General features: G+C 38.5%; 1 protein-coding gene across 1 annotated transcript; it reads right to left on the bottom strand.

Annotated features, from left to right (window-relative positions):
- Nucleotides 1-987: 987 nt before the first annotated feature.
- Nucleotides 988-16,970, bottom strand: pls3 (plastin 3). Its single transcript, XM_022762567.1, has 16 exons — nt 16,925-16,970; nt 11,249-11,353; nt 10,826-10,977; nt 8,138-8,267; nt 7,759-7,891; nt 6,612-6,693; nt 6,361-6,526; nt 6,099-6,241; nt 5,316-5,411; nt 5,020-5,215; nt 4,163-4,241; nt 3,931-4,048; nt 3,710-3,840; nt 2,750-2,873; nt 2,212-2,336; nt 988-2,124 (listed from the first exon to the last, which is right to left on the bottom strand). Exons 2-16 carry the CDS (start codon nt 11,307-11,309, stop codon nt 1,992-1,994), a joined length of 1,869 nt encoding a protein of 622 aa, XP_022618288.1. The 5' UTR covers nt 11,310-11,353; nt 16,925-16,970; the 3' UTR covers nt 988-1,991.
- Between the last annotated feature and the right edge of the window lie 819 nt (nt 16,971-17,789).

Below are 17,789 nucleotides of genomic sequence, written 5' to 3'. Positions count from 1 at the left end.
GGATCAATGTGATGTTAAAGAAGAGGTGAGTACCTGCTGTTCCTCCGGCCGCTTGTTTCAAACTCTCATGTCACCAGTATCACCACAAGGTCCATTTAGTACTAGCTGTTCTGCAGCTTCCAACCATATCACACAATCTGCTTCAGCAGATGGAATTTGTCCAGTATTCATGGAAATGCCGAGATTTAAATGTTTGTTTTTTTCTGGTCTATGTCGGCTTAAAAGTTGAGATTAAAAGTAATTATTCGCTATCGAAACAGCAGTTGACCGTGATGTCTATATAGTCGTCCATTTGAACATCAACAATTACATGACAAGTGGGCAAACTCTGTCCACTCAGGAAACTATAACTATACTAACTGTTCTTGGAAACTTGGAACTCAAAGGTCAAGAATGATTTTTCAATCTTAAATTTTTTTAATGGCAAGTGTACAAAATATGTTTCATGTCAACAGGTGCAATATGACTTCACTCTAATGACGATCATTGGCATGGCTAAGCTTTATCTAGCTATTGTTGATGTGCAGTAAACATAAAAAGGCACTTTACCCCACAAGATTTATGTGAAATTGTTTCCAAAGGCCATTTACAATTAAGTTACTCTCACAAATAAGTTATGATGTAAAACGTTTCATATAAGAAAAATATAGTTTCTGAAAGTCTCATTCTTTCTCATTTAGGAATGAACAATGTTAGAACAGAAAAATGTTTTATTTAAAAGTCCTCGCTTCTTTTGTAATTCATCATCTGGCTCCTTCGTCTTTTATTTTTAATAAAATGTAGCCTACTGTGTTTATTATATTTACTAGCTGTCTTTAAGGGAATTAAGCATTTGATTGCACTCCAGTAATTAATATGAAATTTATTTGAATTTTATGTTGTAAATATTGTAAATAATTGTAAATTTCTGCTCAGTCAGGATAGCAGTGGTGGATTAACAAGTACATTTAAGGTTAATTCCAAATCTATGGAAGATAAACACACAAGCACTTTTCAAAGTCATATTTATTGTTACATGTAAAGCACTTAAAGAGTAGACATGAAAATGAGACCAAATACAATTTGGCCACTGTCATAGAATATCATGAACCTACCTGGAATGAAGTTACTGTTTATATTTGGTAATGTTGAATACAAAAGGGAAAAAAAGGAAAACCTCAAAAGCGCAAAGGACAAGTCATCTCTATGACAAGAAGAAGGCACAGCAGAAGCCAGGAGAGTCCAGTCAGCCTGCTCCTCATCCAACGTAACAGACGAAAATAAAAAAAAGACCAGACACCAGACACCTCAAAAACAGCATTTACCTCATGTAATAATCCCGAGAAACAAACAAATGACGAGTACAAGCATACAGACAGCACATCAGACTGGTCATTAGAATAATTTGACCATATGGCCTCTGTATGCAGACATGTAGAAGTTTATGGCGCCAGTTATTAAGACATGCCTGTACTTCATTAAGTGAGAGGGAATGATTGGGTGTTTTTAACGTGTGCTGCACCCGAACATCCCACTGCTCTTCATTTTTTCTTTTTTCGCCTTGTCAAGCATTGTTTCATAAGTATGGTATTCAGGCATGTGTGTTGCTTAGTGAAGGATAATTAACTTATCAGTCTGAGTAAAAATATGTAAACAACCTTGCAGCTGTAAATAGGCATACTCGCTTAAAAAACAGCATTCTTATACATTAAGAGTTCTGGATATGGAAAGTAACAAGTTGTCCTCTGTAACATGAGACCCATCTCTTTATAAATTTTAGGATTTTGACCCACTTTAAATGAGAGGACAGCGCATTATTCATCAGTAAACACCTCTATTAATTAAGAGAAGCAGGGACACATGCAAATTTATGATTCTGATTGAATTCAACAAAAAAAAAAAGAAAAAAAAAAAAAGAAAAAACATATTCTTCATTCCTTCAGTTGGGGGAGCTCTTTCAAATTGCTAATGGCTTGTGGGTTATAAGTGTCACAATGATCCCAGTCACTGTCTTAGACCCGCTTCATCCCCCGACCCATCAAGCAGGCAAAGACTGTCATCACCATTTTGGGTTTGACCTCCACAAGGTCTTCTGGGAGAGCGTAGACACGGGCTCCGATCTTCCTTGCCATAGAGACAGCATATCTAGGAAGGACAGAGAGGTTGTCTCGAATAAAACTGTTTACACAAACTAGTTACCAGAATAATGGCAAAAGGCAGGTTCTTTCTTACTTGGCGTTCTCCAGCTTGTCATCTTCAGATAGGCTGCCGGTTTTTATCAGCTCGTAGTTGATGCTGCCCGGCTGGATGGCGTCTATCAGTTCCAATACTGCCAAACTGCTGCTGATCTCCTTGTCCTGATCACCACACCACACACAGATTAAGGATCTGACACACACAAGCTTATCTGACCAATGAGAAAATGTAGTGCTCTTGGTTTGCATGATACTGCCTGTATATAAATTACATTAAACTGCCAGATTTTTCTAATTGTGAAATCATCTTTCCTTCTTTTGAACATGGAGGTTAAATAATCTAACCTTAAAAGTCCACTTACTAGCTTTGATACATCAATGCCACCCCCATGTATGACCTTGTTATCACATGACATTGTAACTTGTGCAGTTGAAAGTAAAGGCTTTCCAAAAGAGCTCAGATGATTTTGCTACTTTCACTATATTTTAAACTCAGTGTTAAAATGTTTCAGTTTAATCTACACATACAGGTCACTGCCTGTATATGTGAGCAAATAGAGGAAACAGAGCTCTACCTTAAAGCTTGAAATCTTGGTTGATTTTCCAGCCTCCGCCAATGTTTTGTTCACCCAGTTTACAATGATGTCATCATTTACTTTCTGTCCATCTCCTAGTTCCTCCAGTACATTCAACGTATATCTGAAAGAGTGGAGAAGCAGCTTGTTTATTAGAAACACTCCAAGACTCTAAGTAACTTGTTTTTTTGTTTTTTTAACACAAAGATGTGGGCTGAGACAAAAAAAAGAAAAAAAAAGAAAAAAGGAGGAACTTTAACTCTGGAGCCCTTTTCTTGTTTTAAAACATGTATTTTTCATTTGAAGAACCACATGGTCATATTGAGCAGAATGGACTTCTGTATTGTTGTGATTTTTGGGTCACTCAAACCCTGGAAACTCTGACACAAAGAATACAAAATATGGGGAACTATGTCAACACACATCCTTGTGATAGGAGCCAAGTGAGTTCATGGAAATGTGGTCTCGTTTTGGAGGAACACACATACTAACACCACCACTGGCATGGAATGGAGGTTTCTAATTACCAACTCCCTAGAAGTTGTTTACAGTAAATACACAGTTATCACAATGAATCTGACAATGAAGACTGATGGTGATTGTAGTGTTTCAAAATACCACACAGACATACTGACTGAAAAACAATATGTTATTTGGAAGCACCACTGTGCATCCTAAGCATTTTGATTTGTCTGTTGTTTTTTTTTTTTTTCCCCCAGAGTAATTCCTCGATAGCAACCTTTATTTATCATTTTAGTTCTTTTTATATTTTGGTACATAATAATACTTCAATCTTACTTGTTATCATTAATTTAACTTCTAAATAACATTTTAAAAAATGATATGGTGTGAAATCCACCACACTTTGCTTAAAAGGTTTGGCCATTATTTCAGTTTTTTCTTGTAGACCACATACATTTCAGAGATGTATTTCTATTTCACTCTTTTCTGAAGTGTCACCTTCTCATCAGCTGCCACACCAGTGCCAGAGTCAGGGTAGCGTTTCCATCGTTCAGGTCCTGCCCGCCGATGCCAACGAGGGAGAACTTGGCTGTTTTGCCCAGTTCTACTGCATAGTTACAATTCTCCAACTACGGGCACAAGTAGAAAAGTTGACAAAAGACAACCAAAAAGGTCTTTTTTTTCTTGCCTCGTAATGATCAAAAGAAATCTTAGGTTACCTTTTTCATGTTGGTCCCCAGCTTGGGGTAAGGTGGCTTGTTGACCTTGTTGTTCCAGTCGACAGGCACTTTAATCTTCTCGTAAAGTTGAAGGATAACCATGGCATCCTGTAGGTCTCTAGAAGACAGGAATGTGTTTTATTATTATTCATATTAAATACATAAAAGTTCCCAAAAGCTTCAGATGTTTATTGGATAAAGATTGACACAAACTGTCGTGTGTGGTACTTACCCATACAGATGATTGACATGTGGATTCACTCCCAGAGAGTTCATCCAGTTTCGGAACGTTCTCTCTTCTCTTGTCTCACCTAGAGAGCAAAGGATCATGGGATTCAGGGGATTTCCATGTGATCAGACCGGCAGCTCAACTCAGCAGTAGTCAATTGTGATTCTAAATGCGCAGAGCTGAATAGACCTAGTACATATTTCTTTTTAATATTTTTTATGCTGCACAATTCAGCTATCACTGACTTGTAAATAGATCATGTGCAGACAGGAGCTAATGTATCCAGAGGGAGCCAAAGTTAGGGGTGGCTTGTTGTCACATTCTAATATCAAAATTAGTTTCTATTCTAAAATAAGCCTGCAGGCCAGTTAGTTGACTAATAAAGGTTTACAATTGGTTCTTCTCAGACTTTTTGCTCAGTTGATTTGTAGCTGACAACCTGCTTTGTCAGTCAGCGTCTTACTAGTAGCGATGGGCTCCTACATGAACACACAGTTTTTTGCCAAAGGTTGAATGGTTGTGGTTATTTTACATGGGAGATATCTGTATTTGTGTTTTTGTCTTGTCTCTGGTTTGAAGTGAGCTGGTTTTGTTTGGAAAAAGGTCTCGTCACATAATTCTGTACTGTGACGATGACAGCTATGGGGCTGTTTGCTTATATTTCTAGGTAGCTGTCAAAGGTGATTAAATCCCACTCACATGATGAAGCACATTATCTGAGTTTGTGACAGTTAAACTCTTAATCGATAACTCATATAATGAGGATGTTTTCTTTAGTTGTTGCTTATTGGTCATGAATATTTAATGTTACATAACTCTAATACTAGAAGTTAACTATCCAATTCTTCTGCTCTCCATACCTTCCAATAGTCCCCAGTCAATATCCTCATTCTCAGGTTTGGTCAGCGCTGGATACTTGTTGAACAGATTGGCCACAAAAGCAAGGTTGAGTTTGGGGTTTCCACTGACGACGTCAGCTGGGGTGACAAACTGTCGACAGCCGAGCCTGTCGGCCTGCTGCAGCATGGCTTCTGCCCTCTTCATGTCGTCTTTCTCCTGAACCGGACACAGAGCACACGCTACGATCAGAGACAATGTACTGCTGTAACCATGTGGTGAAGATACTCAACTGTGAGCACTGACGGTCAGTGCTTACACTGAAGCCTGCCATGTTGATGTCTATGCGAGGTTGGTTTTCATCTGTGCCTTTTGGAGAGATCTGATTCAGGAGGTGGAAATAGGCCCTTGAGTCCTGGAAAATAATGTCAACAACAAAACACAATCAGACTTCTGAAAATAAATGATCAAGAAATTCCATTGTCTAACATCATTATAACTTTTTGTCTCATGATGACAGCTACACTGATTAACTTAATATTGTCAAGCTTTTCATATGAACTATATATTTTGTCTACCATCTGTGTTATTTACATAATTTGGGTATGGCAAACCTGTCACACATGCTTCATAATGTGTAGTACTGTGTTTTCCTACTGTTGAGTTCCTTGGTGAAAATTTTCTATTTGTTGTATATTAAGTATAAGCTATGAAACTACATGCATATGCAGAGTAACAAAAGTATATGTGCAGAATAACAGAGTTACAGAAGAACTATTTACTTTTTCTGTACACATGATATCTTAATCCCTTCATAAACATTTGACAGTTTGTCAGTGTTAGCCAGAGACACTACCGTTTCAACACTATTTTTGGAGCAGTGGAGGCGTTTATTTGAGTTGAGTTTGTTGTGCAAACACAAACATGTACTGCCTGGTGCAGTGTGCTGATAGATGTCTGTGTTTGTGTGTCAAAAGAAATACACACAAACCTACAGACACTTCCTGCAAGAACCTTAAAACCAAAGGTTTTTGAGTGGTTTCTGTTCCTGCATCTAATGTTTACTACGCCAGCTGGATTCAGTGTTAGTGTGTAGGCCCACCTTGATGTCAGAGCTGAAGTTGTTGATCTTCTGCCAGCCAGCATTTTCCAGGTGAAAGTTTGCCCAGCGTAACAGCAGTTCCTCTGGAGACAGCTTCATCAGGTCTTCCAGTGTTTCCCCATCTCTCAGCAATGCTGCCAGCGCTGTCAAGGGGTGTAAATGATCAGTTAAGCTACTTGACAAAAGACCAGGAAACGCTAATGATAGAAGCACAGACTCAAATACATGTTACGTAACAGACAATCTCAATTATGGCCCGTACCTTCATTTCTGCTTAGCTCGATGTCAGCAAACAGACCAATCTTGATGATCTGCCACAGCAGGCCCAGCACCAGATGGGGCTTCCCTTCTTTCAGGTCTAAAGCACCAATGTTCACTACATGGCAGCCAATGGCAGAAGCTGAGTTCAGGGCCAGGTTCAGATTCTCCTGTAAGGTACAAAACATCAGCTGTTGGAAGATTTGCATAAAATAGTGATGGACAAAAAAACATCATAAATTAATTGTGACTAACCTGTATTGTGAACGGCGTCAGCTTCTTCTTATTTATGGTTCTCTCATCTATAGTGTCTGGCACTGACAGGTTGATCATTTTGCTGTGCAAACATACAAAACCAAACATGAGTTTTTAATCAGTCATTTGATGCAGTGTACATGTTGTAAAATAAAGCAGAAATAACAACCCAAATGTTCACTGTTCGCAAAAGATTTGGAAAAATTTGTGAACTTTGTTTAAAAAATTTAATTTTTGTGGAGAAGGGGTTCAGCATACTGACCATGTAATATTTCACATCCAGAGTCCAGCTATGGACCACTCTCTCTCTCTCCACTCATTTCATATGTATACTGTATACTACTTAAGGCAAAACGCCTGAAAAAATAAATACATGAATTTAACTTTTCCAAATGTTGCCTCTTATTGTGGTGGTAAACGGAACATAAAGTGGAAGTATGCATGTTTAACAATTAAACAAAATGGCAATACTATAACAGACATGTATCATATTAGGTTGCTTCCTAATTAGCACGTCGGCCAACGTGATGTGCACAAGTCTTCATTATCCCTGTTAAGTTAGCTTCAGCATGTGCACAGTGTATCTCTTTGTCATGCAGTTTATCCGTCTGGAATATATGCAACAACAGATGATTTGGTCTCTGCAGCTCTGCAATCTGTTTTATGTAAATCTAAATACTCACATGACAAAGTGCTGAATACTTGCAAGGCTGCTAAGTGCTAACTAGCATTCAGCCCACTATGAACTACCTTTACATCAAAGTTTACAATTTTGATTATGTTACTTTAGTATTAAAGTCACTTTCTGTTTCAACTAGTATACATCTGTAGACTTTCAACTTGTGATTTAACAAAAAGAAAGATAGATTTGGAACATATATATATATTAATTTCTGAATATCTTTAAATTAATATAGTAGTACTGTGTTAGTATCAATGTCTTCTTTGCAACTCAAAGCAGAATATTGTCATGGTTGATTGACATTCCCCAATACAGGCTAATAGTTCATCTGTTTTTCCAGCCTGAATGTGACCACAACAGTAAAAGCAGTGAGATGGAGGTATTTGACATTTCTATCAGAAGGGTAGCTCGGAGATGAAGGGGAGAGCTGTGCTGCTTGCTTGAAGTGACAACAGGTTTCCTTACCAGAGTACTATACCATCTCCGACAGATGTGAAGAGAGAGTCTGTGTTGGGATCCATGGGCAGGACATGTTGGCTGTCAGGGTCTTTTTCCAGAGCAGTGTTGATCCAGTTAACAAAGGCATATCGTTCCTCCTCTGAAGGTGTGTACATATACAAGCATCAGTTAAAAGCAAAACATCAACAACATCAAGTTACAGTGTTGCTCATAATGACTGATTTTAGTAGGTTATATTGTACATTAAGAGTTTCTTCAATGGTAAATTAACCAACTGTACCTGAATTGTAGGAGGCGCAAAGTCAACACTTTATGTGAAACATTTGCAGCGACTGAGAGAAAGGAAGGAGTCGATATCCATGATGTCAGGACTCTGTGGACTTACCAGAGAACGAGTGTTGTGTTCCTTCACTCGACAGCTCAGACGTCCCTCCAATAGCCAGGATGCCTTCTTTTCTGTTGATGACCTTGCGGAATGTTTTTGCTATTTCACTGCCCCTCAGCTCCTGGACGATCTAAAACAATAACAAAGAAAACTCTGAAACCAATTTCTACTAGACCAGGAAAATCCTATATTATTGCTTTAGGCTGAAAATTATGGAATATTTAAGATACATCTATATGCATATATAAAATGATTGATATTATTTGTGTTAATAACTGACAGAATTGCCTGCTGCTGTTGGTAACAGTTTCCTGTTAATGTTTCAATTATAAGAGGGAAATTATTTTCCGACGTATACATTCGGTGGCCACTTGATCGGGTACACCTGTCCAATCTAATTTAAGTCAATGCAACTGTTAAACCGTATATCTTCAAATCAATCCAGATCAACCACATTGTGGTTTTTATTACAATATGAACCAGGTAAATTGATCTGTAACACACCTTTTACACATAATTTCTGCTTCCACAAACACTGGATATTTGTCAGTTATTTTAAAACAAATTAAAAAAAATCTTAAATCAAAAAATTACATACATTACAAATATTACATTACAATACATTATTTAATGGTTAAAACAATCTTTAGTTGCAGCCATGTCTGTGCAAAAGTCTTAATCATCTTCTCTCTGTTTACTGGTGTTTGCATCCTTTGTTGTCTTATCAAACTCCTGTTAGCCATCATGACAGCCAAGGTCGCTCAGCAGACACAGCTGTGCCGCTGGAATTTCCCCTCACTGTCATTACAACACAAAGCCAACCTGCCAGCTACAGGGCTGAGAAAATATGATGAACGTGGCTAGTAATCGAGTTTTTGAACAATATAAATGGGCTCAAAAACAACATTTGGTTGATGGGTTCATAAAAGCAACTTTATTGTGGCGATTTAAAGTGAGACTGTGCTTTCACTACACATCGAATCTAAGAATTACAGTGCTGAGTGTGTGAGTGCCAGTCTGTCATTAGTGTTATCAACAGTAACAGTAAACCACCAAAGCAACAGCTATTATGATCCTCCACCACCTTAACACCATCCTCAGGCTTGTCCCTACATCCTAACATTAAATAATTACCTCTAAACATTAAATCAGTCTCAACAACTAATGAGACCACAGGGAGCTCTGTGGTGCGAGTATGTAGCTTATCAGTAACGCACAACATGTGAGCGGCTTCAGACAAAGCTGCTTTGACAAAAAGTTTTCTATCGTAATTCGTGCGATACTTCCTGAAGCTGAAGTTATCACTGCTTCATCAGTGACCACTGCCCCACAGGCGTTGGTGTGACCACAATGAGCTATTGAGCCTGGTACCGGGAGAGTTGTTTAAAAAGCATAGCACACTTGATACACAAACATACACAAGGTCACAGGGTGCCAGCTTGCATTGTTTGTGAACTCTAGGTAAAAGAAGTAACTACAAAAAGACAATCATTGCATGAATGATAAAGATTTCCACTCAATTCTGTAAGTTTAGCAAACAGCTATTTTCCACTGTATGGGCTGTGAGAGGGACATTTACATTAATTCCATATACATTTAATCTGGGTTGTTTTCATGCATAAGAACATATTTTGTATGGTGGTGTTTTATCAAACCCTAGTTTTGAAGCGCAGACCTTCTGCACACAATGGCACAATACTATTTTTGCATTTGGAAAGAAAAAAAAAGAAAAGAAAAAAAGAAAAATCAGCTGATCAATCACATGCTGGACTTATCTCCACAAATTTAGACATTGTTTGACTTTTGTTGACCAGTTCCATAAATAGTTAAATATTACATTTTTATTTTCCAGTTCTAATATATCTGTTTATTTCAAACTTTCATTCTATTTTATTTGAACTTTCAAGTGCCCAATCTTATTTAATTCCCTAAAATGCATGAAAGCTGATTTTCCCATTTAAAAAAACATTTAACTTTGTTTTGAAAGGGGCAATATGAATAAAACTTATCATTATTATTATCATTATTGCAATATCATAAATAACTTTGGCAACACCTACAAAAGAACACAGAAGCACTCTGGGAAGGTGTGGCTTTGTGAAACCATAAAGTACCTCAAATTGTAAGATTATAAATGAGCCCTTTAAATTCGAGACTCAAACATGTTCCAGGTGGAGTCAAAGATGATGATCCAAGTTATAGGATCATCCAATCCAATTTGTTTCACTCTGTTGTTATCATAGTCATGGTTAAGCTTACTAACAGCCACACATCCTAAAACAAGATATCAGAGCTATTACAGAGCGACAAAACACAGGTACATCCTCCTGATCTTGAGATTTTGAATCATGCAGTGCTGCTGTAGCAGAAGGGGAAGCGGTGAATGACTGCTCTCTCTAAATGACTGCTCCCTCATCACTGCTGAAACAAAATAATGGAACTCGCACCTCACTTCCACATTGCCTGAGTATGAATGCCTGTGTGTGTGGTTTGTAGAGGCCTTCAATCTCCTGTCGTGCATTTAGCTGCTAAAAGTTGCTTTTCATAGCTGGCCCACTCAGGAGGGTGAGGTACTTTTAGGCAGAGCGGTAAACAAAGACCGACTCCCTGTAATGAGAAGCTCTGAACAGAAGGTGAAAACTTGTCAAGCTTGACACTACGAGCTGCTCTGAGCTCAACTTGACGTACCGACAAAAACTCGTCAAAGCTGATCTTATTATCCTTGTTGCGATCGAGTTTCTGGATGATCTCTCGAACCATGTATCCAGGTAGGGGGTGGCCGGCCTCTTTAAGGAGCTCATGGAGTTCATAATCACAGATATATCCATTGTTGTCCAGATCTACAGAAACAAAGAAATGAAAATTAGATACCAACAGTCATTTATTTTGATTTACACTGTCAGTTAAAGTTTTTTTAAATGAATTATTTGGTCTATAAAGGAATAATAATAAATGCAAATCAGGAGTTACATTTACCTCTTGGTTTTCAATTTTAAAAAAATTAAACAGTCTGCATTTTAAACATGCTGTAATGAGAAAATGTGTTGCTTATGTAATTATAAAATGATCTAATTAATAACACACTGTTATGGTAAAACAGCTTTTACTAACCAATTTTTCCAAAGATCTCCCTCATCTCCTCCAGCTCCTCTTTTGTTATCTTTCCAGACATTTTTCTGTGATTGACCTGAGGTGGTCAGTCAGAGAGAGGTGGGACTGCAGGGAGAAAAAGTGCACAGAGTCATCAGCAGGGACCCCATCCTCATCAGTCTCCCGCAAACCTCTTTTCAATCCTTTTACAGACCGCCACCGCCCTCTGCATCTTCAACCGGCAAAGGGATTTGTACTCCCCAGCTCATCCTCACTGAAATAGACAACTTTCCTGCCTCCTTGCCAACATAGAAGTGACCTTTCCTCTTCAGAGCAGCAGAATAAAGGTCACTCCTCATCTTGTCAGGACTAAAAACTCTTAAAGTAGTACCTCTTGTTCCCACCTCCTCACCGGTCCCCTCTGATCCCACACCCTGCTGTTCATATCTACTGTTCTCCTTAGTTTCTCTCTTTAGCCCTTTTCCTTTTCCAAGCAAGTCTCTCTCCCATGATCAATGTAATTTCATGATATTTCTATTGGATAGCAATGAGCCTGTAGTGTAAAAAACACTGCCAGAGAGGGTGAGACTACTTCATTCTTTAGCTGATAAGATAATTCATTACATTACATTTTCTTACATTTGATTACTGCAACTGCATTATCAAACAAATACCCTAAAACTGACCACTGCTTTTCATGTTTTTGTCTTTTTATCTGCATTACAAATCAAATGTAACCATTTTATTTTAGTTTTAATAATAATCTTTATAATAATATAATGATTAATAATAATCTTTCATCCAAACTGAGCTAGCTGTAATGAAGAAAAACAGTTTTATATGATAACGTAACATCTGGGTAATTTTTGTGAGTCTTCTGTGACGGCTCTAAATTCTAAAGACCTGGATCCCGGTTCATCATGAAGTTGTTTGGGCTATATTTTTAAATTGTATCAGAGAGAAGGGTCCTCACTGAGAAGAAAGATTCATCTAAATGTGACTGAAGTCACAAAACGCAACCAGTGACAAGTTATTTAGCTTGGAAACAAAAACACTGTGTTCCCAAACTCCTATGAGGCAAACTAACCATTTGAAAATCACTGAAAATAAGGAATTCCTCTGAGTACCTCCTTCCCGTTCTGTAGTAACAGAGGAATGCATGAGGCCTGGGTAGATCGAGCTTCAATTCACAGAGAGGTGAGCAGGGTTTGCTGCCTCGCTCGCCCAGGCTGAACTGGTATGATGGCATTCCTCTCTCCAACACAAGTGCTCAGAAAAGCAAGATGAGGTTTATATTGGGGTAAAATAAGGATCATAGATTTTTCCAAGCAGAAAAGTGTTCCCGTTTCCTGACTTAAAGTTCAGATTGTTGATTTTCATAGTGCATTAGTCAGAAATCCTGGGCAAGGCCGTTTTGGTTTCCACAATATAACATGAGTAAAACCATATTAGGGAATAGTTGAATGTCCAGTTTTTCAAATGGCTCATGTCTCATCTGACTGTAAGTAATTAATCTATGTCTGAAGTGAGTGATTTCAGCAATCTAGTCTTTCTCAGGCCACAGCAGCATCACAGGATGACATTCAAGCAGATAAACAATGAACAAAAGTCCAGTAAGTGTGCTTCCTCTTTCATGAATGACACTATTAATAGCATTCATCAAAGATGATTCAACAGTAGACTCGTGGACTCGGATGACTCAGTTAACGCTATTCTTACAAACCAAACAAAATGATGACATAATAACACTTTGTCCCGCACCAAAGTCATTAATGACAAAAATGCTAAATACAGTAAACTGGTTCTAGGTCAGAGAGTGTTTTTCTTCTACAAAGCAATACTAAATCAGGGCAGGCACAGACTCCTAACTAAACGATTAGGAAAATGACGATGTCAGTGTTGCTATATTTAACTTTTCTCCAAAAGGATGTGAACTGTGGCTGCTGAAGTCAGCCCGGCTACAATAAGAGCCGACAAACATTACCTCATTTGCCAGCCCCTGTCACACCCTCTACAGAGGCAGAGTGAAAACGGAAGAGAGGCTAAGTACATGGAGCGAGGGCACAGATGGCAGCGGACAAATGTGAGACGTATCACTGGTGGTATAGAAGAATAGAGGGTTTGTAATCACCATCACAAACCACGGCAATAAATCCTGTGTAATGCTCGAAAATGAGTCTTGAGTGTCAGGATCCAAAGACAGTTGCTGTCTTTGACAGCTGCTCTGTGTGCTTGGAGAGACAAGAAAATTCCTGCGCTCTTCTAAACGCAAAAACCAACCTCTTAAATGGAGTGGCTCATGTTTGCTTTAAAGCATAGGCCTATCAATACTTCTGATAGAGTTTGAACATATTATTCAAATGTCAGTACTTGGCCACAATGATAAGGTTCAATAGATGAGAATGATACAGCCATACTTTTGAAAATTATGGAGAGAAGATTTACAAAACTGGAAGATTTTGCACTTTGAGTAGAAAAGTTCCACAGGGATGCAGTAACATAAAATGAAAACAAATGCAAGTACTACATACAGTGTGTAATACTGTGTAAGTTTCAGGCATCTAAGTCACGTAATGTCTAGCAGTAGCAAAACAAGAGCAACTGGACTTGCTTTGCAGTCTTCACGACATTTCACCACTCATTCAAGAAGCTCTCAGTTCTCTAGCTCTTGTTTTACAAATGAATATCACCCATACACAAGAATTTCTTTCCAAGCATCAACAGCTTTGATTAGTGAGCCAAAAACAGCACTTTGACGTTGTTTATAATCGCTTCTGATGGATCTTTTAGTTATTTTAAAGCGGAGGGCTGTTCCCAGATGGCTGAGTTAAATGTGTAGAGCTGACACACCCCACTCCGCCAGTGTTTCGTGCACACAGTTACATGGGAAATGTGAGGCGCGCAAATAGATTGGGCACTCTTCCCAAGTGTGGTCAAGTTCATATGCGCACACACCCAACTTAGTCTGCAGGAACACGGACATTTTTACTCAGTCAAAATCCACAGCAGATGTGAAGCAAACTGACTCATAAACACCAAACAGTCTGTAGCACCAGCCCTTTATTTCCTTTTCAGGCTGTGTGGATAAGATAAGTATGGCTATACTGACAGGTAAGGCGCAGGTGATGACAACAAATACTGCATGTGTAGTTTGCACATGTCTGACATCATGTGCAGCTGCAAGCATAACAACCTGGGCTGGGTTTAGGGGTATTATAAAATCTTACAAAGCTTGACTATATGATGAATCATCATGGAAATATTCAAACGAAATAGTCCCTTGACAGTTTCCCGAACCATGAGCAGCTAACCTTTACAGCCTGCTCTCTATAGTACACTACTTTTCACCAAATGAAAGGACGGAGCTGTAGTAAATGATGCAGCAGGTTTTCAGAGGCCTGTGCTAGCAAAGGTGTAAATCCCTACCAACCATCTCTTAAGAATGTCATTAGACAGGTTACTGAGGTGCTGCAGAATCAGTTGGGTTAGGCTGTTACTGCTACAGGTAAGCAGCCACACCTTCAAGCGTTTGCCATTACTCAACAAAAGCACTGTAAAGCATTATCATTTAAATGCTGTATAATCAGACAGTACAAGCAACAGTAACTATTAAGTACCACCCTTTCTTCATGCAAGCATTATGCCACTGAGCAAGACACTGCATCACTGCTTGGGAAACTTTTAAACATTTAATATTTATAAGTTAACAAGTTTAGGGGATTGTTTCTTTAGGGCTTCTGATTGGAATGAGCTTTAATGAAGCTGAACAGTTCAAAAACGAGTGCAGCTAATAAGTAATTTGATCACTTTCACTGTGTTGAATAACAAGTGAGGGCACCTGTTTAAAATCCTGACAGCACAGAAAGTGGGGCAACCTGTTCATTTGCACAGGCGTGAGTGTGTGCAAGGGTGGAAACAAAATATAAGCACACTCCCTCCCCCTTTTTGACTGTCTGGTTTGTCCTTACAGAGATAGCATCAGACACATAACGTCTGTTTTTAACACACCTACAGTAGGTGATCTCATGTGGTACTGCAGCATGAGCAAGGGAAACTCACATTTTACATAAACTGTTGTGAAGCATAGTGCACATACCACACAGGCACATTCATGGGCAATTTGACCACACCAATCACGTTAATGACAGGCAGACTGAAATGAATTACAGCTTTTTTTCTTTCCCACAAAGGAAGTGCAAACAAAACTTTTTCCAGCCTTGATACTCTGAACAAAACTTTGTCTCCTGAGTCCAGACACCAATAATGGATTATTTTTGTCTTTAAGAACTAAACATCTTTAACAATCTCTCTATCAAAGTATGCCACTGTACAAGCAAAACAAGATTTAAACCAAGGACAGACAGTAGGAAATGCTGAATAGGAAATACCGATCATGGATGAGCAACTGTATTCACAACACGCTTGTTCCAAGGCACAATATTTATCCAGTTAAAATGTTTTTTTCTGATACTATCAGACAGCCTTAGTGTACAGTGCTTTTCTAACTGTGATCAACAATTGGGATCCCAGATGTACGTGTACATGTGCATGCTGCAGCCCTGGATAGGTTTACAGGAAAAATCTGGGAAATCATTCAGGGAGGTTAAACAACATAGACCACTGTTTGGCATGAGTGAAAAAAAAACACTGAGTAACTAAATGGATGTCAATTCAGCTTTAAAACAATCACCAACCAACCTTTCCCAACACACTGTGTCACCCACTAAAATAAAGAACATATATGAACAATTTCATTTGAGGGACCAGTTACCAACTCATGTACTGGGAGTGAAATTCCACTTTGTAAATACATCATACCACATCAAAGAAATATGACACACCAGGGAGGTAGGGGCAGATCTATTTAACCCTGAGTAAAACATTTACTCGGATTGTTCTGACATCGTATGAAAGTGACAACAAAAAAGAAAAAATGTGATTTGTCATCACAGGAGCAAACAGTGGGGTTACAGACGCCTAGCATGGTTAAAGATCTGTGAGACTAGGCTTCATCTTGTGTACAGACTGTATGTGCAATGTGTTTATGTACGGGTCATTCATGCGCCAGTTTGTGTACCAGGAATAAATAAATAAATATATATATGTATATATTTTTTTTAAAAAACAGTGCAGGCTCCACCTATGCGGCTTCCTCCGGTGAGAGGTGGTGTTCAAAATGAACGAACCTGGTTGTGTCTAACTTGCTCCTTGCTATGGCATTTGTCAAATTCACAAATGTGAAATACTTCCACAAGCTCGAAGAAAACGTGGACCTTGTGTATAGTTTTCAAAACACATACTGAAATTACTACTTACTTGTAGCCAATATCTTTGAATAGTAGTTTCTACTTTACTTTACTTGACTTATACTGAAAGTTATCTGCTATCTGGTCATGAGGTTAAAGGACTCAGAGATTACTTTGTTACAGTGTTTAGGATCTATGCAGCGCCGTGAGGATGAGTACGCTACTGTGAAGGTGCAGCTAAAGCTAGCCGGCTAGCGACAGACACGCAAGTTTTATAGACAGGAAACTATCCCTATTTAACCTGCAAATCCACCTCTCTGGACAGAGGATAACGACTATCACAGAGAGCAATAGATTAAGGCGAGGGCGTAATTTTAATAAACGATGCTGAGACAAACTCTGGCTGTAAATAGTTGTTGGTCTAGAAAGTTGCCAGGAAATTGGTACTCACCGTCGGTGCGCCTGAAATTCCAGACAGCGTCCAGTCTGGAGTCCTGCCTCCTCCACGTAGAGACAAAAGTAGACGGCAGTTGGAATGTTTCCCCGCCCCGCCCGCTTACGTCATCGCCAGGCGTTGAGGTCCAGTGTATGGAGTATTATCTATGCCAAAAATTAAAATAAAGTTACAAGTAAAAGATATAATTTTTAGATAAATTGATTAATAATGACTCTTGGGAATTCTTAAAAATATTAATCATTCATGGCATTACCATTTTGTATGGTACATATTATGTATGTGTTTGTGTTTATGTGTATATTCTCAGTTGGTCTTACACAACAGTCTTAGAATAAATCCTACCTTCATAAAGGTTGTAATGTTCAGTTTTTGTTAAAACTGTTTTAGACAGGTGCTGGATGTAGTTTGTAATGTTGCTGAACAATATTGCATAGAGAGGTGTTTCTGTTATTTAGTTTATTTTGTCATTGATCCATCCAAAATCATGTAGTTGAATCATCAACTCTTTGTTTAAACATGAACAAAACAAAAAACTTAAAAATTGAAATCAATATTTGGTGTGACCACTCTTTGCCTTTAAACAATACCAATTCAGTACCAATTCTGGTAGGTACAGTTTTTTAAGCTTTTTGGCCTCTTGGAGAAGTTGACCAGTTCTTCTGTGGATTTAGGCTGTCTCAGTGTCTTCTGTCTCTTCATGTAATCCCAGACTGACTCTATCATATTGAGATCAGGGCTCTGAGGGGGGCATACCATCTGTTGCAGGACTCCTTGTTCTAGTCACATACAATTGTTTTTTGTGACTATGGCTGTATTTTTGTATGTTTACTCATGCTGATTTTAGAGGGTAATTTTGGGT

Source organism: Seriola dumerili, unplaced genomic scaffold (assembly GCF_002260705.1).
Source record: "Seriola dumerili isolate Sdu_G_001 unplaced genomic scaffold, Sdu_1.0 BDQW01000449.1, whole genome shotgun sequence".
Classification (NCBI taxonomy): Eukaryota; Metazoa; Chordata; class Actinopteri; order Carangiformes; family Carangidae; genus Seriola; species Seriola dumerili.
The sequence above is the reverse complement of the archived record's forward strand: the minus strand, read 5'-3'. Positions and strand labels throughout refer to the sequence as shown.

Excerpts from the sequence above, each read along its gene's own strand:
- pls3 (XM_022762567.1), bottom strand. The coding sequence starts at position 11,309 with ATGTCTGGAAAGATAACAAAAGAGGAGCTGGAGGAGATGAGGGAGATC. Across the intron at positions 4,049-4,162 it reads CATGTCAATCATCTGTATGG|AGACCTACAGGATGCCATGG; the intron begins GTAAGTACCACA and ends CCTGTCTTCTAG. Across the intron at positions 3,841-3,930 it reads TGGGGACCAACATGAAAAAG|TTGGAGAATTGTAACTATGC; the intron begins GTAACCTAAGAT and ends TTGTGCCCGTAG.